Below are 23,766 nucleotides of genomic sequence, written 5' to 3'. Positions count from 1 at the left end.
AAGTCCCATCTCTTTGGTGTTTCTATTTTGCTACTTACATTTAGTGCACTCTTAAATCTGTAGTCACCCTTTTGCCAAAGTATCTCAGTGTTTTGCCTTGGTATGCTTCAGCATCTTACTGAATACTGCCCAGAAGCAGATGGAGAAAGAAGAGCCTATAAAAATGTAGTATCTGATATTTAGAAGGACACAGGAATTTTTAAAATCTCTCATTCTAGAGTTCTCATCTTGAAATTGTTTCACTTTCAGTGACATGGAGTTGGGCTTTGTATTATATATCCTGTCAATGTGGTGACATGTATTTCTGGTGCAAAGGTGATGAAAATAGATTAAAACTTAAAGGATGTATTTATCATCACTACTAAGGCTGTAATACTTATGAAACATCGTATCAGTAATATCTGATTTGGTCTTGGGAGCAACTTCACTTGTCATGTTTATTTTTCTACAAGTATTCCCTTTTGGGGAAAAAAACCCAACACCTGTGCTTTGTCTACCACAACAGTATTAGTATCTGCAAAAGTTCCAGGACTGAAGTTGCTCTTTCTTTTTTTTTTCCCCTGTTCTTCTGAAACATTTCTCTTGTCCTGCCTATGCTGGTACCTCCCTCATACAAAACAGCCAGTGTCATTTATCTCATTCTTGATGTAGAGCTTATTAAAACTGAGTCCCTTTATCCATAGGTGGTCAGGCAGCAAGCTTATCCTCCTGTGTCAGATGACATTTTACAGCAACTTTTATTTAGCAGTAAAGAATGTTAATTCCCAAGTTTCATACCACAAAGTATTGAGAGATTTGTTGAAGCTATGGATTTGTTAAGATTGGGCCTTGTTGTTGTGATGTTAATATGTTGCTGTATATTTAACAGTGAAGATTAAGTTAAATAAAGACTTGAAGGTTTGCTTCAGACATAAATGTGCAGACTTGGATTAAAAGTATTAAAAGTAGGAGCTCTAATATTTAAACTTTCAAGAGCACATATGTTAAATAACTCCAATTGTGGTAGTACAAATTACTGGTCTGTCCATATTTCCATGTGCATCACCTTAACCCAGTTCTATGCTTCTGGTTTTTTAAAAATATCATTATAGAACTGTTGAGGAATTAATAAACTGGCTAATGCTCTGTAGTCTGTCCTCACTCATGGACTTAGACCCACTTTAAAGTTGACTTTGAATGTTAGTGACAATTATTGCCGTTAAAACATAGAAATTATTTTCTTTAAATTTTAGTGAAGGAAATCTGGCCACAAAGCAAGTAATTTTTCTTCAGAGACCTGTTATGTGGAGTTCTTCTGTCCAGACACCAGAGGTGAGTAACATATTTGTGCTATTAATATAAAAAAATTAGTACTGCACATAATGGTAAGATACAGGAACAAACTAAACTTCAGAATTAATGGGGGGGGGGGGGGAAGTGGCAGAACAGGGTTTCCTCTCAAGTTCAAGTTTGTGGATATTTTTTATAGCTGGATCACATGTTATTTTTTTTCCTTAACTTACCTCTTAAGCCATGGAGAAAAGCATAAGCATGCTAAAAACCTGTTTTATGCTAAGGAATTACTGTGTCTCAGGTGAATGAGGTTGGCTATGCTATATTTCCTTGGAAGTCTTTAGGGAGTCTTAAAAGTTCTGATCAAAATCCTGCATCTCTTGCACATGAAATGGAAAACTGTCTTGGCCTTCAAAACATCTACTTTCACATTTTTAGAAGAAAGAATTGTTAAGCTGTGCTGTGAGGGATACTGTAATCTGCAGGTTATCAGGGTGAAGGGTTGTTGTTGCATGAAAATGTGTGACAGAGATAGAGGGTTTAAAGTTCCTGCAGCTGAACCTCAAAAACTCCTTGTCCCTTTTGAGTGAAGCTCCCATAGCAGTGGTTCTATCAAGTGCTTTGAGGATTAAGTAACTCCGTCTCCACGTTCTGCTCAGAGTCAGTGTCACAGCAGTTACTGCACCTGCACAGTACTGCAGTAAATCCTGCTGTGGCCAGAGAAGGGTGAACTACTGGTGGGCTTTTCTTTACCAAGTCTTTTGACATACTGTGATGGGTTTCCATTTTTGGTTCTTTCTGGTTTTCAGTGGCTGGTTGACCTTTCTCTATTCTACATGTCTTTCCTGTGATAGTCTTAAGCAGTTAGGACAGCTATGAATGTTTTCACTCATGTCCAGCACTGGAGTAGTAACTTTACAAACTCATTCATGGCATTATATATTGTATGGCAGTGATACCTAACTGCTTCTTTCTATACCTGTATAAATACTTCCATGAGTCTCTAAATTTCTTGCATTTGTATTTGATCTTTCTCTGTGTTTTTTACTGTCTGTTCAGTGTGGTCATCATCTGTGTTTTCCTTTGTTTAGTGTTTCTAAAATATACTCTTCCTTTTTTTGTTCTTCTCCAGGCTTCTGCTTATCTCCAGACTAACTTCCTTCTCACTGTGTCCCCTGATAATTAGTACTTCCATGCCTGGAAGAACTGCCTTCAGCATACATAGTTCAAGTTCTGTTTTATTGTTTTTGTCTCTGCCACTGTCTCAATTCCCAGCTAGTTCTCTATAATATAAACGCTATAATTTATTTCTTCATTTACAGAATTGGAGCTTTTGCTTTTTTTTTCTCTTCAGTGTTCTGTGGTCTCCTTTGCCGGTGTCTTAATCTCTCTCCATTCATACCCTCTTCTAAATTCTGTCAGTGGAATTTTTTCCCTAACCGCCTTGCGTGTAGACAGCATCACCAGCTTTTATCTTTAAAACCTTCTGACTTTGTAGTCTTTACTTTCTTTCCTAATACGTTTCTGAAAGTATGTTTTGGACCACAATTTTTGATAGCAGTATTGTAAATATATAAAACAGTATCATGTCAGTCATAATGCTTTTCCTGATGCTTTCATACTTCATTAATACTCTGTATATAATAAGGGCATGAACTCCTGACACAAGTATTTTTCTCTTGCTAAGGCATAATGTTACTTCTAACTATGTGTCTCTTCAAAGGCAGCATAACTGTATGTCACAAGTTGGATTCTTGTAATAGATGTAATACAAACCAGTTCTGTAAAAACATTCAGTCTGAGGAACTGATGAATCTTTGAGACATGGCTTAAATTAAAAATAGGAAGCATTATGCTCACTGTTCAAATTCTTTTACCCTGTTGTGGGGTGATGAGCAGCCTTGGTGTATACAAATAAAATGTGTTTTGTAGTTGTTTTATTTTGTTGTAATGGGACACTAATGACTAAAGCATTAAATATACTCGAAGTAAACAAGAAATAGCTGATTTGTAGCCATTTATGTCAGGATTTCTGTGTTTAAAATCTGAACAAAATGTGCTTTTTTCAGTACCAGTGAATGTTTTACTTCTCTACCAGGAAATTTCACTATGCTGAGGTCATTTAGCATGGGATGAATAGGTAACTGGGGCTGAAGCTGAAACATTTAGCAGAGTTACATTTTCCTTCTGTTTTGGCAGTTACATTGGTTTTCCCCTGAATCTTAATCTTTTTACTTCACTGCTTTTTTTTTTTTTTTTTACCAAAATATTTGCTAGTTTTGCATTGAGTAGCTAGACTTCAGCTGTAAAACAAGCTACTGAAATTTGAAAGCATTCCCTTCTGCTCTAGGAACTTTAATGTTTAGGGAGGGTTTTGTTGAGCTTTTTATTTTGGTCGGGGTTTGTTCGTTTGGGGGTTTTTGTTGGCTTTTGGGGGGGTGTTTTGTTTTTGTGGGATTTTTTGGTATTGTGTAACCTTTATTTAAAATGTCCCCTGGACAGTGATGACACAGCTGTACAACTTCATCAAACTGTTGCAAACATTTTTGTAAAAACATTTAATTCCTGTGATTGTATATTGTTGGTCATGACATCTTCCTCTTCATTTGTGCTGTGTATCTGTTCACTGATGTTCATATGACATTAAAGCTGCTGTTAAAAAAAATTTTATGTCCACAACTTAGGATGTTTTTGGAACACAGAAATATTACAGATACCTAAAGTTTAAGTTAAAAGAAAATTGCATCACAACTTATGATTATTTAAGCATACACTTAGCATGTTTGCAACTCCAGGTACCTTAAGAAGAATGCTGCTAACAAGGCTCTTTCATTACTGAACTAAGAAAGCAGCCTCATCCAGCCTTCTCATCACTTAACTATCAAGCCCTGGTAACATCACTTCCCAGTTCCTCTCAGTGCAGCAGGGTCTGGCCATGGAAGGAGCTCTGCTCCTTAGGCATGTTCAGCTGTTGGATCTCCATGACTTCTGTTCTGGAAAATGGCAACACGGGGTATGGGGTGCTTTCTCTATTCAGATTTTTTTTTTGATTGTTGGATTGAATTAAGAATTGCCATTTCTAAAGGAAGTTTTGATTCAGTAAGAATTGAGGGGAACCCCTCTATTACCTGGTCTCTTAATCTCACAGGGTCTCTTTTCTGAGGATGGAGTATGTTATGCCTTCACAGCTCATCTCCCTGCCTTCTTGTATATTCGTGGGGGTAGTGTGTTATGGCCTGGATTATGATTTATGTAATAGTACAAAAGCTTCTTGGGTTACAAGGGCTGTACTGTTTCAATGGACTTTTTGTTTGTCACATACCATTTGCTTTTCTAAGAAAGAGTTCAGAGGATGAGATGCAAGATTGAACCATGCAGTGTTTGAGGGGATTGGGTTTTTTTCTTTATTTCCCTTAAGCAGACTTTTCTATCCTCTTACTGTGGCATCCAGGCAAAACTTATTTCCTTCTGTTTCTCCTGAGGCAATGCTATTTCCTCTTAGTCTAATTTCCCAGTGTCCCCTGTAACAGCTTTCCTAAATATGTTTCCTTTAGCCACACGGGCCATTGTTTTTACTGTTTAAAAAGGATTTGAGAAAAGACAATGTACAGACAGGGGACACAAACTTGCCAAAGCATAGTAAAAGTCTTTGGAGTGGTTTTGTTTCTGAAGTGTTTGCACTGTGTCCTTCAGGCACTGAAATGCAGCTCTGTGCTGAGGCTGGATTCCCTCTTTGCTTCATGTGTTCCTTGTGTGGGCAGGGCCGTCTCCCCTGGCAAACATCTCCTGCTGTAGTAGTGCTTGTGCTGAGAGCAGGGCTCCAGGCAGGTGGCTCAGGGCACTTCTGCCTTCCTGACCCTGCTCCTCTGTTGTGGCTCAAGGTACTGACATTGTCTCTGGAGGTGCTGCATCATCACAGATCTGAGTAACTCAGGTAGCTCCTGATGCTGAACTGAGATAAATGTTTTATTTATTTGTGGTGCCTCAGAGAACCCTTAGCATAGTCTGGTAGGTCTATTGTTTGCAGAAATCACAATCGGCTTACTTTTCTTTTTGACATTGCCAACCATCATTTCAACAAGAAAGATGTCAGGCAATCCCAATACCAATGCCAGACTGTATTTATACTGAGTTCCTCCTGTGCAAGGACTCTGTAGATCCCATTTCAAATGGCTGTATAGAACAGCCACTGACTTCTATCTGCATAATTTACCATGGGAATTGTAACTGCCTCCTCAGATAATGGCACATTTCTCACACTCAGTGTTAAAATGCAGCTCACACTAAATCTATCCACAATTCATTGCAAAGGGTTTGGTCGGATTGTTTTTCCCCTAAATAAGCTAACATTTCAACATCCTCTTGTATTTCAGAGGAAATCCTTAAGACAAGTGAGTGGGGAAGAAAAAGGCAGAGTATCCAGCAGAAGTGTTGGATCAGACACAGCTACTTCTTACCCTGTAGAAACTGGACAACCACCTGACGAGTTTCACCTATCTCCTTCTAAACAATGTTGGATCAAGGAGGGATCCTCCCATTATGGAGGCTTTCCAGGATTCAGTAGCAGTGATGGAGTATTAAGGGAACTGGATGATGGACAATTTGACCAGGAAGATGGAGTCACTCAGGTCACGTGTATGTGATAAAGTAAGTAACTGCATCAAATGGACATGTACATAAATCATACAAGCGGGTTTTTTTTAAAAAATTACACTACTTTAAATGCATTGGTATAATCCCCTATCCTTTTGTATTTTTGTCATTTTCCTTGTTGTGTTAATCCTACTGTAGTAATTTTGTAGTAATACTACTGCAAAATAACTTGGTTTTCTGTCTTTAATAGTAGAACTACATGACTTGGGTGCTCTGCTAACTTGTTAATGCTTTTGACAAGCAAGGAAGCAAAAGCTGCAAAACAGTGACAGTTTGAATTGTGTGAGAGAGAAAGGAATGAGGATGTTTAGAATTTTCCACAAGCTGGAGGAATGTTTTTGGGTTTGTTTGGTTGTTTTGTTGTTCAGGGTTTTTTAAGGATGTTGTAAATATTGGTGGGGAAAAATGAACTGTCTGGCTGTTGTTAACTTTTAATGTAATTTTCAATTTATTTGCCTTGCCTAAGCTCAAAAGCCTAGAGAAATGTCAAGTCTTACACTAGAGTGTTAATAATTTAAGCTATATTCAGACTTGGTATGGACAGAAAAACTCAGGAGGCTGGAGGTAGATACTTGCTCCTGGAATGCAACTTCACCTATGCAGTTTTTACTGGGTCCTTTGTACATGTAAGCCAGGAGCTTATAGCTTGTATTATAAAGATGTGTTCATAATATACTTGTGAGTGGAAATTAAGAACTGCTCATCCCCTGAAAGATAACTTGCAGTCTGTGAACAAGTAGTTTGAGAAGCTCCCTAAGAAGCATTGAGAACCGTGTGCACAGTGATGCTGCTAATGCATAGGAGGAGAATGTAGGCTAAACTTCATAGGCAATATTAGATTGATGTAGATATACAAATGTCTCAGCTAAATGTATCTCACACTGGATAAAGTGTATTGAGCTGCATTAAATACCAGGCTTGATGTTCAGAGGAAAGGATCAAGTTGCTGTGCTTCCATCCTTACTATGGGGAGGAGCTGCTTGTGTTAGGGAGGTTAATGCTGGCAAGGTTCTGCGGGGAGAGGAACAAACACCAATTGCTTTTGTGCTGATGTCTGGAAACTGTATTTTACAGAGAAGGAGCTGAACAAAAATGCATCTTCAGAAGGCAAATGTGATTGTAACTAAAATATGCATTTTTCATTTAGTTTTAGAAGCAAAAACCTTATAAATGCTTATCATCTTTAAGCTACTGCAAAATAATTTGGTCAAAATGAGAAGTCAGAACAGAACTGAGCAAATGTATTTGTAACTCTGCTCTCAGTGTTTGCAGTACAGCACAGTACACACATCACCCAGGGATTTTGATACCTGTCTTTGTTGTGCTGCAAACATAGATGTCATGAATCATTTACCTACAACACCCTGTTCCCCATGGATGGCATCCCAGAGCTGCTGTGGGACTCTGCCTGATCACAGTGGTAGATGCTGGCACTAAATGCAGCAGGCAGATTAATGCAGTGACAGAAACACCAACAATTAACTCCAAATAAGCACCCCAGGAGATGACCAGGATAGTGGAGGTTCAATTGCAGTCTCAGAGCTGTGCAGAAGGAGCATGGGCAGTAGCTGCTTATTTCAGTAAGCAAAACTAACTCATGCAGGAAAATAGTTTATAGGTCAGGGGGTTGGGGGAAGGCCCATTCTACTGACATAATTATGATGGGGGGAGAGCTTGAAATAATACTGCTTTGGAGCTGCTTCCTGATTTGCTTATGAAATTCTTACAGGCAGGCTTGTTTCTTTCTTTCTTTGGAAGAGCAACTCTTAACAAGTGTTTGTAGCAGGTTTGGGGGTTTTCTTCCAAAAAATCTACAGCTCTGGAAACTGGCTTCAACTTCTTTTTCCCATTGCATGCAGTAGGGAGTGATGGGAGCACCTCAAATAGCGGGCACTGTAAGAAACCCCTTCTTGCAAAGGCTCTTCTCCCAGCTTTCCCACAAGCATCTCGAGGTCAGGGATGTGGGTGTGAGCCTGGTGTTCATTCCCTGTCTGGGGGCACTGTGGGGAGGAAGAACCCCCTGCTGAGAGGGAGAGTGCTGGGCTGGGTGTCCCTGCAGAGCCTGCCCCAAGTGCTGCTTTCTCTTGTGGCCAATACTCGGGGAGCACTGGTCATGGTCACAGGCAGCAGGGATCTCCTCCATGGGATACAGATGGGGAAGAGAGATGAAAATGTAAGTTATACCCATCTTTGCCAGAAAGCCAGGTAACTCTAGCATATTAAAAAAGGAGTAACAGCTGGTTTCATGCAACTTGGAATATGTTGCTCTACTTCTAGAAGTTTTTTAATGAGTTATCCAAAACTTGCAGGTGTAATTTTAACTATTGGTCGTTCTCCATACAAGTCCAACCTGTAAAATGGGCAAAAATTCGTTAAAAACTCCAATTCTGAATATTTTTGTTAGAGCTTTTAAAGTATATCAAAGAAATTGCCTTTTATAAAGCAAGATCCTTGCTTAAGATAAGTAAACGTTAGTGAGTCCTAAACCAAAACTGAACTATAAGTATTTAAGCAAGTTACAAAGCAGTAAATTTAATGCAGTTTCTCTTTCTAGAATGCATCCATTGGATAAAAAGAATTATTTAACTTTTAACTGAGATCTTTCTGTATCACCTGTTGAAAGTGTAGAAAATTCAAATAAAACAGTACCTTTCTAAAAGAAATACTCTGCTTACAATTAATGAAATGTAAACAAGAGAGACTCTTGTTTTGGAACTAGGGTGGAAATTGAGTATGCCCTGGATGTCCACAGGTATACTAGAATATCATCACTTTTAGAAAGAAAGGTGCTTTTCAAAATGAAATAAAGCCATATTCTTTTTCAGCAGCCCTCAGTTTTAACTGTGCTTTAGTCCTTGCTCATGAGTCTCACAGGTGTTGACAGTGCTGCAAACCTCTGAATTTCTTTCAGTATAACTATGCTGAATTGTTTTGTCTGAACCCACTCAGCAATTCCTGGATTGTTAAGGACAGCTTGGTTTTTTAATGTCATTTGTCTTGTAGTATTGAAGTTGCCTGTGCTGTAGAAATACTCATCTGAATTGTTTGCTTTTGAAAGTCAGGGCAAGTAAGTTGCTTGCTCAGCCTGTGTGAAGACAGTGCAAGAATTATCTGACTTCATGCACTTGATCACTTGTCTTCCTAAGGCATGGATGTTGAAACTGAAGACATTGAAAATGCTTCTAAAACAAATTATGAAAAATCTTCTGTTTTGTTCTTTGTAGTAAAAAATTCTGAAAGACTACTCTATCTTGGACAAGTAAAAAAGGGAGGGGGCATTTTGGATATAGGAGATTTGATTTCAGATCCTTATCTGTCTGACATAAACCAGACCATTAATTAAGGTTTGCCTTTACTAGTGTGGTGACCAGCACTGTCCATTAAGCAAAGTAGGTTTGTAAATCAGAGGACATGTCAGAGTAACTAGCAAAACTTTTTTGGTCTGCTTGTATTGTACACACTGCTCAGCTTTCATTTTACCAGAATGTATTTAACTTTTTGTTGAAAGAATTGCAACTTAAAGCATGGATGCGTCCTCTGACAAAAACTAGTAAGTACACTTTTTGCAGTCAATAACAAGACTTCAGCCAGGAGCCTGTGTGTTTGAAATGTAGTAGGGAAGCCCCTTTCCTGATTTTGACAACAGAAATGCTCTGCAACTATTAGAACAGAATGCAGCCAATAGTGTTCATGAACCTCTGCAAAAGACTGTTTATACTCTCTGATGCTTAAATTGTTTGGAGAGGAAATAGTTTTCTAATGTTTACAAACAGGAAGAAACTGTCCACAGTTAAATATTTTGTACCCTGCTCATAACTGTCAGAACAGTTTATTTACATACCTGGTCAACTCAATAAATGGCTGCTTCACTTGTTTCTGGTCTGTAAAATATTTTCTTTTTGTACAGGTTCAGATTTTTTCTATAGTTTATATAGGAAGGTTACCATTAGAAGTAATTACCAAATCAGTTACCAGTTTATGATGTTTGTGTCACACTGACATTAACTGGGTTAGATCAATGTATACTTTGCCTCAAGCTAAAATTACCTTTTTCCAGTCTTGTCTGTACAGCAAAGCCTGATAGAGTTAATGCCATCTGGTAAAAGCTCATTAGGTTTTCCCTGTTCTTAGTATATTTATCTTTTGAAGGCAAAAAATAGAGGTTGCTGTCTTGACAGTTCCCTGTGGCTTAACACCATGGCTGATGTGTTGGAACATAATGCTAAGCCAAAGGTGAGGAAAAACCCCAGTGACAAAAGGAAGAAGTCATTTGACAGTGAGTCTTTGCTTACAGCCTTTGTGTCTGTGACATGCAGTCATAATGTGCTTATTTTGTATCTGGAGGGCCCACTTCTAGATCTCCCATATTTTAACTGTAGAACCAGCATGTTCTGATTTGTGGGATGTATAAATTTGAGGTGTGACTTGCAAGTTCCTAATGAGTATTGTATTTCTCTACTTCTGAAAGACAACTTGACTCAAGCACACCTTGTAGCAGAGATGGGGGGGAGCATCCAAAGGTCTGTTGGAAACAGTTGCTGTGTTCTCTGACAACATGAAACATGAGAATAAATTGTCAAAATATAGTGGTATGGATAAAGAAACAGTTTAATTTTATCCTTTTTTTACAATATAATTCAAAGACAGTTTCAGTTTCCCTATGATGTAAAGTCTAAATTAAATCTGTTAATATTTATTAGACAAATCAATGGTTTGCTTAGGCTAACTGAAGTTTTATGGTACCATCCAGGCACATGTGTGTACACAGTACTCATGTAAACAATAGCAAGGGAAAATACAAGCAGTGTCTCACTTAAGCCTTATATAAAATCAGCTTAGTATAGCAAGTCAACTTTACAGTGCAAATCTGAATGAGAATAAACAGGATTAGAACTTCCAGAGTTTTGTTTTGAAGTGAAACTCTTAAAGCATGAGAGGTTTAAAATTTTAATGCAGTCCTGAGCACCACATCATTTTCTTCAATTTTGTAGAGGAAATGTAATTAGCAACACCAGTCCAATGTTTTTGCCTATCCCAGTCACCACGGCCAATACACACATGCAGAGTGACTGTACAAAGGAGCCACACCACGGATGGTCCTAGAGCAGACAGCAACGAGCCAAATACATTTGACTATCTCCAGAAAACAGTCCTCCTACCTGCAGTACAAACTTCAAGGTATCTATCAAAATCAGGTAACCTGGTGTATACAAGGCAAGTTACAGCTAAGTGTATAGACAGTAACTAAAGCTACTTCACTCTGACAACATCTCATGCAATTACCCTGCTGACAATTAAATAAAATGATAAACATGAGACAAGAAGCTGCTGAAGAATACAGCTGTTGAAGTACTTAAGCTTAGTCTCTCTATTTTCTCATTGTTTAAATTCCCTTTACATCCAGGTGATAACAGTTGCTTGAGGTGTGCTTGATTCATATAAAGAAAAATAGAATTTAAGGCATGTTTAGTATATTATGAAAAAAGACTTAGTAAAAATATGTGGACTCCCTTCTTTCCATGTAAATATAATGTAGAAAACAAAGTGTAAATTACTGAAACTAGCTGAGCTAGCCCATTAAACCTGCTGGAAGAAATAAAAAGAGGGCTCCTGTCAACCTCAAAGAGAAACAACAAGCTAACTTCTTAAACAGCAAAGCAAAATTCATTCATGAACACTGCTACTGCTCTTAGACCCTGCATTCATGTACACTTAGCAGTATTTCTCTTATATGCATCTCTAAAACATGTAATTCTATCATTCTAGACAAAACACAATTAAGCAGCACTCATGGAAATTGTCAGTTATTGCAAATCTGCAAACACAACTTGAAATAAACACCTGATAGGGAACCAGAAGCATGAATCCAAATCTTTTTGTCAATATGGTTAAGGTAAATGAAGAGAAACAAAAGTATATTGAAAATGTAATTAACTCTTGCAAAGAAAGATTGATGTTTCAGGTACTTAGCATGTCTTGACTAGGAATACAAGCAGAGACTGTGCCAGTGTGTTATGTAGTGTAACATGAACAGCTGAGGTATAATCTGTAAGCAGTTGCCATAAATATGCACAGGTATTCTTTAGAGAGGTTGTGGACTGGAGAACAGCAGCAGTCTGCCTTAACAGGACAGTACCTATCTCCTGCTGTACACAAACCTCGCCTCCAGCCAAAAACAAGTGCACAAAGTGTGTTAGATACACGTCAAGAATATATATGTTCAATACCATAGTGAAATTGTCCTTTTGGTTAATACACAGATCCTGTTAGTATTTGGATATACACATACAGCAATATGCACATCCAGAAGTAAATCTTCAAAGCAATTTAAAAAAAAATAAAAGGTAAATTAGGAATAAGTGACATTGTAGGAAGCTTCCTGCAGAATTACATATTTAAGGTGATAATCTTTGAACTAACACTTAATATAGCTACTGCATTACAAAATGGCTTGCTGTGAAATCATAATCTCACTTTTTCCCCACCCAATCAGACACATCTTCAGGATTGTGATTCAATGATTGTTTAGCAGCAATTTTAGAGAACTGTAAATTCTTTTATTAACAGGCATTATAAACAGATACTACTACTTTTATTTAAAGACCATGAGTGCCACATTGATGAATATACAGCTCATGAATAATTTAAAAGTATTTCCCCTAGTAAAAGGCAATGCACACAGCATACAAAAAGTATACTAAACAAAGCTATGAGGATACGTGATTGAAGTGTCTAAAGTGATATATACAGTACATAATTAATGTTTTGTTTATATTCAGTACAGGCTTCTGTACTGCTATTCCCATTATGCCTCACTCTCCCCTGACACTGAATTTTGCACTTCTTCTTCCAAAATTGGTACAATCAGGTTATCCTTGGACATCAGATTATACTTCATCACAAACTTAGTGAACCGGTGACACAAGAAAGTTTCATTCTGGAAGTGAAAAAAGGGGAAAAAAACAGTATGTACAGAAAGATTACTTTAAACCATTAGGGAGAAAAAGCTTGCTTCTATGTAATTGTCTTATTAGATTTACAGGTCTTAGTCATGCTTAAATAGTAAATTTATATTGCTTCTTTTATGTCTTTACCGTTTGCTTATAGCTGCTACAATTACTAAGAAACCTGCTGAAATTGAGGCTTCAGTCACAGCTCAATTTAACAGCACTTAGACAAGAATATATTTAAATATTTAAAAGCATGGTTCTGAAATTCCTCCTACATGCATTATGTCCAACACAACAGGGCCTAATTATTTCATAGCTGTTCCAGAAACCTTAAGTGGGATTTGGCAAAGGTTTCCTTTTATATTTAGCTATACCCCTTATCTACTTTTTATATATTAATTTTTACTTTCCCACTTAAAAAAAAAGGCTACTGCTGGTGCACAAGTTGCCCTCAATTACTCTGATCCTTTACAGTTACACAATTGTAATTCCTTAATTGTTGTGCAACATACACAAACAGGAAATACATATATGTAAGCTGTACCAACTACACTGCTTGAATATATTCAGGATTCTTAAATACAAGATGAATTTGAGTTGTCTGTAAAAAAAACCCTCAGATTCTGGCTTTTTATCCAAATGAAGGGAAACCATAACTGAGTATGCTAATCACATAAATGAATGTCTACGTGTATTTTAAGTATAACAGCTTCTTCAGTTGTAAACTGGAATCTACTGTAATCAATCTTTCACTTGAATATAGATCTTCTAGTAGGACTAAAATGTTTTATACAACTCCATCACAGCTGTAACTTCAGTAAATGCCCTGCTTTCAAGATGTAATTTGAAAGTACTTACTTCATATTCATCAAATATCTGCCGGTGATGAAAATAAGCGTGTGAAAATATTCTGTAAATCCTTCGGCACACTGATCCTAATTTGGCTACAGAGGATTCCTTTATGCTAACCCTGCAAGCAGCAGGAGAAAGGTTACACAACTGCTCTAATGCAATTACTACTGAGACACATTATTGACACAAATTTTGATTGTTAAAACTATTCTCTAGAATTGCATATGAAATTTAGACTTGTTGGTGCAAGCTCCACATTTACAAATTGTACTCTGAGTACAAAAAAATTCTACCTGTAGTTAATAATCATCAGTAATTCTGGTAAAGGCTGGAGTTCTGGTTTCTAGGATTTATAGGCAAAAAAAAAAAAAAAAAAAAAAAAGGACTCCCAGTTGTACCTCCTTGTCTATAGTGAATTCCCTAAAGGTGTACAGTTCTGACTTCTGCACGGCCTTTTCTCTGATGTGACCTGCCCATTCAGTACCCTCGGTCTCTCTCTTCTGTGGCTGCCACGTCCCACAGTCGATTGGCGTTGGCTTCTGGAGGCTTTTGGTGCCATCCTGTTTAAGACCTTTGAGGTGCAGCATCTGTCCAAAGGCCATCCTGTCATTTAGGTGGGCACTACAGCAGTGGAAGCCCCGTAACACTAACAGATATCACTAAAACAGTTCTTACCTAAAAAGCATCCCTTAGCTCCAGTAAATGGCAAACTATTTGAATAAACAAGAATTCTTCCTTTGCTTAGAAGTGGCAATAGGCCTCCCAACTCCTAAGAGCTGCAGGATTTCTGATAGTTCCAATAGTAGTCCATGAAAAATGCATTACACCTCTCCCAGTGCTTTGTCAGCATCTTAAGTTCCAACCTCCTCCCTCCTTCTCTCCCTCCTCCCAAGAGAAAGTGCTTTTACCTGCTGGGGAAATATTTATTGCTATTCAGAAGACATGCAGCTCCATCAAGTGTGTGCCTGGTGTAGTCTATAGCAGGACACTACAGAAACAGACAGTGAGCACAAGTATAAGCACATACATGACGTTGTCAGAACTTGTTTAAAAAGAAACATTTTTATTATGTTTCCTGAAGCTTTTAACTTCACTGGTCATTTTTATTCCCAGAAGTTTCACATAGCGTGTCTGAAGGTGTAACTACTTTTTCTCCTTAAGTGAGTCATTTCTTTTCTGTGCTTCACAACCCATGTAAATTATTTAAAGAAAAAAAGTTACTATGGCAATGTCATTATGCACGTAAGTAGTGAATTTTATGCCTCTCCTTAAACAAAGCTGTATAATAAAAATACATGCTAGGAGTACACTGAAAAGAAACGTGATTGTTACCTCACAGCTCATTTGTTTCCCACATAGTCAAGTTGCCAGACTCGCTCTTCTACAGGCTCTGAAGCCAAACCTGCACCTAAATCTATCAGTGCTTTTTGCTTTGACAAAGAAAACCAAAATCTTAAATGTAACTAAGTGTGTAACAAGCCATCTCTGGCTCTGCAATCAGGTACACCTAAAGGAAGAAAGTAAAGCTGAACTGAGATGGACTGAGAGAAGGAATGTCTGTCCGTTGTGCCATTCATCAATTTCAGGAAAAAGATTTGTCAGTTGTACATTTCTGTCAGCAGTTCAAGGTTCTGTCACCCCCTGTGTGACCATGAGTTGGCAGCTACTGACATGGAAAACAGGAGATGAATGCTGCATGTTCAGAGATAAAAAGCAGCCTGAAGTTCTCCAGTCTAGCTGAGGACAACACTGCCAGACATGCCAAGATGCTGAGTAGAGACATGGGTTCAAGGAGTGGGAAAGGAAGTTGGCTAAATCAAAATATTTCAAGAAAGTAAAAGCAGAACAAAACAAGAAAAAAAATCTTACAGGACAGGAAAGATAAGGTTAAAAAGAACCAATACCTTATTCTGGAAGGTGAAATACAAAGATAAATATGACAAACTTCACTACCATCATAACCAAAAGCAACAAAGACTTTCTGAAGGCAAAAAAAAAATGTATCAAGTGGCTCAATAGAAGATCCAAACAAAGTTTAAACTAATTGGACACTGAGGGAGGGAGACAAGCTACTGCCATGCTGATACACCCACTTGACTTTGAAGCATTTTTGACTCCACCAACTTTTTGGAGTAACTGCTCTAAGAATGAGCACATGCAGTCACGTTTGGAGTGTCAGGTTTACACTGTGGATCAAAGCTAAAGTCTGAAGATGAGAGCCTATTCTCAGCATGTACTCCTCTGTCAATTAAACAAAGAGCTTTTTCCATTGAGTTTCAGGCAGGCTCAACACAAACCCAGAGAGAAAAGAGGGGAATGTGCAAAGCTGCTAATACTGAGGTGTAAAAAAGCAGTTCCTTTTACCTCCTCCTGTTCCTCTGTAAAACACTACAGAATGGCAAAGAAGAGTAGCTCAAGTGATATTCTTAACCCACATAAGCTCTCAGTTTGAGTAAGAAGCCAGCTCTAAAGAGTCTCCCCATGAACTAACTGTGAAAGAAAGTTTTTGCATCACTAGAGCCCGTTTTCCACAATACATCCATACCTCTTTGGGAGTTTTATGAGCTGCACAGAGAAAAATCCATTGTTCAGTTGCTGTCATCTGAGTACATGTGTCAGGGTGACATTCACTCTGTTAAAACAATTGTTCAGTTAAGAACAAAACCCAACAGCATAAAGGAGCTGATCTTTTCAAATCAATTCCTTGCCCTGTCTACTCTACAAAGAGGTTATTTGCCATAAGCCCTTAAAATCTTACAAAACCTTCAACCACTGCTTAGCTCTGTGTGTATATATTTAGAATAAAGCTCTGCAATCTACACAAAACAGTCTCCTCCCTGACAAAATATAAAAGTCTCAAGAATTACCTGAAGCTTGACAGCTAGTCCATTGAGCTCAAGGCAGAATTGTCTAAAAGAAATTGAACACAGCAGCATCAAAATCAACTGTTTGTTTCCTCACTGCAAGTGTCTCATAAAAAAACCAGGTTAGACACTCTGATTTTCATACCAGCAGATTGTTTTTTTACTCAGCTAAGCAATTATATTTTAATTCTTCACTGACAGCAGAGGCTGAGTTTAACATATCATTTAGTGGAAGTGTTTAAGATACCAACTTTGTTATGAAAAAAAGTGCTATTTCACAAATAAAGATTAAAAAAAAATAAAAGAACACTTCAAGAAAATTAATTTAGGAGTGTAAGTTAAACTCATATAGCTGGATCATTCCATCCTTCTAAGATGTACTTCCAAGCAATTAAGGGGCTAAAGAAGTCCCACCTCAGATCATTAACAGAGTGGGACCTCTGGAATACTGCTTTCACTGGAATGTATCTGAAAGTGCATTCTCCAACTTTAGAGAACTCAGCCCTCCATCCTACAGGAAAATCTGAGAAATTTTCCAAAACTTGCGAGTCATAGTGACAAGCCACTTTTATGAATCTAAAAATATTTGCAGGTATATGAAAGGACAGGGGGAATTCTTAAAATGTGACTTTGCAACTGTATGTAGATACTTTTTCCTTCCTTGAGGATTCCCTGTTGCCTACTGGAACTACTGCAGACCAGAGGAGAGAAAAAGAAAATGTGAGGCAAAACATCAAGGCATCTGAATCTAGGAGGAGTTAGAATTGTTTTTATTCCTGAGTGTATACTCAATAAAGTGAGAAGAGATGCTTACAAGAAAAATAAAAATCAGGACAAAAGGATTACTAGACATGTATTAATAACTACACTACAACTGAAAAATACTTTAAGGCACAAACTTCTGAGGCTGAATGTATTTATTGTACTGCAATTAAAAAAAAAACAGAGGTGGACAAAAATGTTTGTTTCCTTACAAGCAGAAAAAGAACTATAAGACACAGGTACTCCTGCTTTCCCAGCCTATTTGCCTGCAAGTTTCAGAAAAAGCACTGGGAGCATCTGGAAATCACACTACCTGTTAGTGGAGGTGAAGAACTGACAATACTATGAGAAAGTGCTATGGAAATTCATGACTATACCTTCATATTCAAGACGTGCTAGTACAACTTTTGAAGTGAGGTACAAATATTTTCTTAAAAAAAACCATTAAGATCAGAGCACATTATAAATCTTTAGAAAGAACAGGGAATTCAGAAAATAATACCAATATTTAACAGTGGAAAAATCAAGTTTCATTAAGGTTACTTTTGATCTGTCACATTCAAATAGATTCACTACCACCATCAATGAACAAAACTTAGAACCAAGATAGAATATTGACAAAAGATGGGTTTTTACCTTAAATGTTCATACTTCCATACACCTTCATCCTGGCCTTCAGGAGGTTCAAGGATCTTATCAATGTTGGAACAGTCTGCCCTGATGTTTTGTTGAATATACTGGGGGGGAGGGAGAAATAAAACTAGATCTTGTTGTAATTACAGTAAGTATATTTAGGACATTACATCTTGGAGGGGTTTAGTTCTTACTTAAGATACTATTCACAGACTAAAAAGTTCAAGAGTAGATGGGCAGGGTAAGGAAACTGGTATTAAAAATGCCAGCTCTGAAAAATACCTTTATTCAATTAAAAAATGTACAAGAATGGGTAAATTCCAACATTCATCTCAAAACAAACAAACAAAAAAAAACCTCAGAGAAACCCCCACCATTTTCTTATACCTGATTTGTTTAAACCAGACATGGGAATTCCAGTTATTTCTGCGAACAAAATTAACAATAGTTTTTTAATACACACAGGTGCTTATGAAATTCACTGCTGTGCAGCAACATCCTAAGCAGATAAATAGCAAGCCCTGTATTATTATATATCAGAACACAAAACTTGAGAAACTGCACTCATTAACAGCATATCATGTAAATAAGAATACCTGCTGGACAGCTAATGTACTATCCATTTCTTCAAAGGATTCATCAGGCCAGTTGTAGAAATCCTGTTTTAAAAAAGACAGTTTAAAGCAATGTAACAAAACCAGAGGGGGAGGAAGAAAAGCACGCAGCCTACAGTAAGGCTGAACATGCAGGAAAATAGATGTCATTTATACAATTCCAGGAAGCTGCATCTGAACAGAAGCAGCACACAGTCCTGGCAGGAAGAGGGTGAGATGGGATTTACGATCCCAACACTGCAACAGTAGCACACCTTGAAATGGAAAGCTGTGTGTGACTCAGCATGTGAACACCACTGCTGCCCCACACCCTGCTCTAACACCCAGAGCCTGTATTTTTTACATTAAATGCTGCACACAGCACCCATTTCAGATGTCAGACCAGATAGGAATGGGGAAGAAAAGGTCTGTAGAGAGAAGCAGCATACACTGGTTATGAAACTAAAACTCCTAGTGGTGACACAGCAAGAAAATCGTCTTCTCTGAGCTAAGATCACGTAACGCCATGCTGGCCTAACCTGGTACCACATTCCCTTGGTAAGGTCAGTATGCCTTAATTAATTTACTTGGATGCTTATCAGCCTTGTAATGATAAAACCTTCCAGAAGTTTCACCTCAGATCCAGCTGCACCTCAGTGTTCTGCAGCCGTCCACATGTCCTGGACCTATGATCATCCCAAAACCATAGGCATTTTCTTACTCTGCATTTTTCACATCTAAAATTGGGTGCTACTCCCTCATATCATGCAGAGATGCTGCACATCAGCTTGCTGTAGTCATCCCAGTAGGTGCTATGACTCAATGAAAATGGCCCGACTGCAAAGCTCAGCAATCTGTTCCTGAGAGAGTAAGTCAGCTCTGGAAAAAATACCTCAAGTAAACATCCAGTGTTGAAATACCATTAACTAATTCTATTCGTGCACTGAATAGCTATACCAGTGTCATCTGAAATAAAACATTAAATACAGCCACACACACACACACAAATCATGTCTACAGAGAGAAATAATCGTCACTATATACAAAAATCTTCAACCTACATGAACTTCATAATATTTGACAAAACCTAGGTCTATGTCCAGCTTACTGTTTCTCAGAATACCCCAAATTTATCAAAGGCAGACAACATTCCGTCTCCTTCACAGATTAAGCATGCATAGGATGACCTGATTTACAGGATTGTGTAATAATTTTACCTGTATGCTATGACAAAAACAGGAGGAGACACATGTCATACACTGCTCCTTTCTCCCCACGAGCTCTCCTCACAAAAGCAGAGGGGAAAGTCTCACATGAAGTCTGACAGATCACCTCTCTGAAATAATTCTAAAAAATGCAGTTTCCGTGTTTGAGGTGTGCCTTTTCCAGTTGACCTTGAAACCCCAGAAACAAATGAATTCAATTTTGATTAAGAGAAGCGATGTGACACCAGCATTTCCCTGTGTGCAGTTACGTAAGGGAAGGATGACTTCCCTCTGGGACGGGCAGGCAGGTACGGTCGCTCTGCCGGTGCCGAGCTCCCACCCGGAGCTGTGTGCAGGGTCATGAGCTCGCTCCCGGAGCGTGCTCTCGATATTTTCCCAGCGGTAACAACAGCGATGCCTGACAGTACGGGGGAGCCGCCCTGCCCGCACCAACCTGCGGCCCGGGAGCAGCGCTCGGCCCGCGCTCACGCCCGGCTGTCACAGGTGTTCTCCGGCCCGCTGCGGGACGCGGCCCCTCCCTCGGCCACCCGGGCCCGACGCGACCTCAGCTCCCGGCCCGCAGCCTGGAAGCCGCGGCGGCGCTCGGCGCTCCCCCCGCCGCGGGGCCGCTGTCGCGGCGGCCTTTCCGCCGAGCCCGTGGGGAAGGAGCCGCCGCCGTCCCCGGCCCGCTCCCCTACGGGCACCGAGTCTCGCCCGCTGCCCCGCGCCCGGCCGCAGGAACAAAGCGATCCCCGCAGCGGGGCCGCCGCCGCCGCCCGCCCCAGCCCCGGTAGGCCCGGCGCGGCCCTCGGCGCCGCCCCGCCGGCTGCCGGGCCCCGGCGGCGGCGCTGCCCGTGCCCACCCGCCTGCCCGGCGGCCGCGGGAGAAGCGGCGGCGGCAGCGCCTCACCTGGGCCTTGGTGCCCGGGCGGTTCCGCCGGAGCACGGCCGTGCCCTCCGCCATGACCATAGCGACCGCGGGGCCCGGATGTGCCGCGGGGCCGCGCGGGGCGGGGCGGGGCGGGGCGGGAGCGGCCGCGGAGGGAGGCGCGTAACCGCCGGAACAGCCGCCGCGCGCAGCGGGGGCGAGAACAGCTTCTCGCGAGAGAAGGCGGGAGGCGCTGCGCGGGGCGACCGTGAGGGGCGGGGGGGCGAGGTGTCCCTGGCCGCCTCCGCTCGGCCCTCGGGCAGCGCGGACGGGCTGTCCTCAGCGCGGCGCTGGAGGCCCTGGGCGCTTCCCTGCGGGCAGTGCCCTGCGGGCAGTGCCCTGTGGGCGCCTGCGGGTCCCTCTACCAGAGAAAGGCTTTGTATTCCTGAGGGACGACACCGGCATTCCCCACTCCCCCCCACCCCCAGAGCTGGGGCGGCCGCTCGGTGCTGCGCGGCGGGGCCGTGTCGCAGCGAGTGACCCGCTTTGTGAGGCGAAGCCTCGCACGGAGATTGACGGGCTGAGTGGTTGAGGAAATCCATCCTTCGGATTTCATCAGCATCCCCCCGCCAGCCCCTGGCTGTACGTGCGCTCCCGCAAGGTCAGTCCTCGCTTGTCTCTGTACAACCGAGTACCTGAAGTTCTGTACAATACAAACTATAAGGGCGTGAATTTGAAAAATATTCAGAGTTTTATATTCAAGATTTATAGTTGTTAACGCTAAAAATAATGAATTAAAAAACCCACCCCAGCAAAGGTGGTTTGGGGCAAAATAATTTCAAAGTAGGTAGGAAGCCTTCTAGGTCTCCAAAGGCAGGATTGAGACACTTGTGAGCTTGGTGTGCAGAGGGCACCAACTGCTGTGCTAATGGCAAACAGAGTTAGACTAGATTTCAAGATTTGCTGAGTCAGGTGTTGACTGTATTTGGAAAGAAAACAGAAAAAAGACACTGTTAGCTCATAGTTGGCTGACAAATACGTCCCCCTTACAAGCAAGTAAACATTCTGGAAGACTAGAGTGACTCATACTATTTCTGTAGGATAAGTGAGAAGAAAATGATTTGAAAGCTGTTCTGTTTCTTGAAAATATATGGTAGAAATGAGTACAGAATAAGAAAGCGTGAATTGCTTCTGTGTGCAAGAACGATGAAGCAGCAAGGTTCTGATGTGACACCCCCCTCACACAATCAAAGAATAAATGGTTACAGTTGTGTGGTGTTTCCTGCAAAGTGGAGAAGGCTGGTACCTGGTGCTGTCCCTACTTCCACCGTATTTCAGGGTGAATGCTGGGTGTAGCTTCACCCTTCACTCAATTATTTTGCTGTAAATAACACGTTAAAACCCCTTTCTTTTACCCAGTGAAAGTTACACTTTGTGAAACATTTCTAGATTGAAAACCTTGAAAAATCTCTAATTAGGCTTTCCCACCCGAAAGAGAAGTGCACTTTGAATCCTGATTTTGCTTGGGCAACGCGGTGAGCAGGACCCTGCCTTGTTCCGGAGGCCAGGTTAGAGCTGAGAGCTGGACACTGTGTGAGGGAGCAGAAATGGGTGACGGGGCCAGCGCCTGCCCAGCTAACCCACAGTTTCTACTGCCCGCAGAGGCAACTCCTCTCGAGTTACACTGTAAACACGGGGCCGGCATTCCTGGCCTCAGGCACCTGAGTTCAGTTTGCAGTAGTTACTCTTTTACTCCTGGCCAGCATTCCTGCCCCAGGAATGTCAGCTCTTCGGTGTGGCGAAACTCAGCTTGTGTAAGAAACCATCAAAAGGTTTAAAATGCTGAGAGAAAACGGTGTGTTAGAATGAGGAGTAGAAATGTCCTATTATCTCTTTAGATCAGCTGTATTCCAACATTAATTTTTTTATGAGATTGATATTATTATTAGCCAGTCTCAAAACACAAGCAGTTCTAGCTGTTTGAGTCCTTCATAATTCAGCAGCCTGTTTGTGGGATTTTTTTTGTGGGTTTTTTTTTTTGTTGTTTTTTGTTTTTTCTTTTTCCATCACCATATTCAAGGTTTAACTTTAAAGCACAGAAAAGTTGGGTACTTGACATTTCCATTTGTCCCTGACTTTTATTTCATGGCCATCTTGCTTTTAACATGGAAACAAATCTGACTGTGAAGAAATACCTCTCAGAGAAAAATATGTCTGTTAGTTCATTCTGCAACTGGCTCATGGGTTTGCAGAAAATGGAAAGAAATCTGCCTTGTTGATGTTGAATTCTCTAAGGTATCTTGTGTTGCCCCTTGATAATTAACCCTGTATTCCTGGAAGATGCTTATTATTTTTATTTCATTAATTTCAAGCTGGTGTTGAACAAAACCTGTACAACAGTAATTTCAGTTTTCAAGTTTTAGCTGGTCCTCATTTTCTTATGGCCTTCAAGAATGAAAAAATTGAATATTTGGCCAAAATTTTATCAACTACTCGTGCTGTTAGGGACCTGGCTATCCTTTCTTCTCTGTTGGCATATAAACGATTTGTCCTTTTCTTACCATGGCAGGATAACATAACCAGGGTGATAAAAGCTTTCTGAAAACACTACAGCTGCTGATAATGGAAGCTATTCTGAAATGTTAAGAAAGGAAAGACACAAAAGTAGATGGGAGTCCACCTGGTTTCCTTGTGATTCAGACAGACTGAAGCAAGGCTGAGGACTGTATCCCCTCAAAAACCAGGTGGGGCAATATGCAACATTTACACCAAAACTGAAGTTTTAAAACAAACTAGAAAACAGTGGAAAGAAGCCTAATTTCCTACAGGAAGAACACAGCAAAGAAAGAACATTTGTGATGGATTGTCTGTCCTTCTCTGTCGAACCCGAGGGATACAGAATTTGGCATACAGTCATGGACTGAGAGGCAGCAACAGCAGATGGATCACCTTGGCCATGTGGCAGTTGCCTTGTCCTTGCTTGCAGTGAGAGCCTCGTGGTGCAAGAATAGAATGTTCCTGTCAATCCAGCAGATGTGCTAGCGTGTCCTCCATTTGATTAGGCTTAGGAATGCTATTTTCCCCCCACATCCATAAATTACTTATTTCCATGAAA

The 23,766-nt window shown here is 40.3% G+C and overlaps 2 protein-coding genes and 1 long non-coding RNA gene across 4 annotated transcripts in view; 2 read left to right on the top strand and 1 right to left on the bottom strand.

Moving 5' to 3' along the window:
• The window catches only part of RFTN2 (raftlin family member 2), a 31,918-nt gene extending 22,118 nt beyond the window's left edge, over window positions 1–9,800 (top strand). For both annotated transcript variants that reach the window (XM_032114063.1, XM_032114062.1), the window contains exons 9-10: window positions 1,233–1,311; window positions 5,646–9,800. In XM_032114063.1, coding sequence (XP_031969954.1) covers window positions 1,233–1,311; window positions 5,646–5,915 — 349 coding nt within the window. In that variant the 3' untranslated portion in view covers window positions 5,916–9,800. The remainder of the gene's footprint in view (window positions 1–1,232; window positions 1,312–5,645) is intronic.
• A 709-nt stretch (window positions 9,801–10,509) lies between these two features.
• LOC116446356 (MOB-like protein phocein) lies at window positions 10,510–20,811 on the bottom strand. Its single transcript, XM_032114068.1, has 8 exons — window positions 20,694–20,811; window positions 18,583–18,645; window positions 17,990–18,090; window positions 16,595–16,637; window positions 16,273–16,359; window positions 14,636–14,715; window positions 13,734–13,845; window positions 10,510–12,862 (listed from the first exon to the last, which is right to left on the bottom strand). The coding sequence occupies exons 1-8, from the start codon at window positions 20,751–20,753 to the stop codon at window positions 12,731–12,733; spliced, it is 678 nt and encodes a 225-aa protein (XP_031969959.1). The 5' UTR covers window positions 20,754–20,811; the 3' UTR covers window positions 10,510–12,730.
• A 13-nt stretch (window positions 20,812–20,824) lies between these two features.
• On the top strand, window positions 20,825–23,766 carry LOC116446359. Its single transcript, XR_004241151.1, has 2 exons — window positions 20,825–21,312; window positions 23,221–23,766. It is a non-coding gene; the product is annotated as an uncharacterized LOC116446359 (long non-coding RNA).

This window comes from Corvus moneduloides, chromosome 7 (genome assembly GCF_009650955.1).
Source record: "Corvus moneduloides isolate bCorMon1 chromosome 7, bCorMon1.pri, whole genome shotgun sequence".
Classification (NCBI taxonomy): domain Eukaryota; kingdom Metazoa; phylum Chordata; class Aves; order Passeriformes; family Corvidae; genus Corvus; species Corvus moneduloides.
This window is presented reverse-complemented; position numbering and strand designations above follow the sequence as displayed.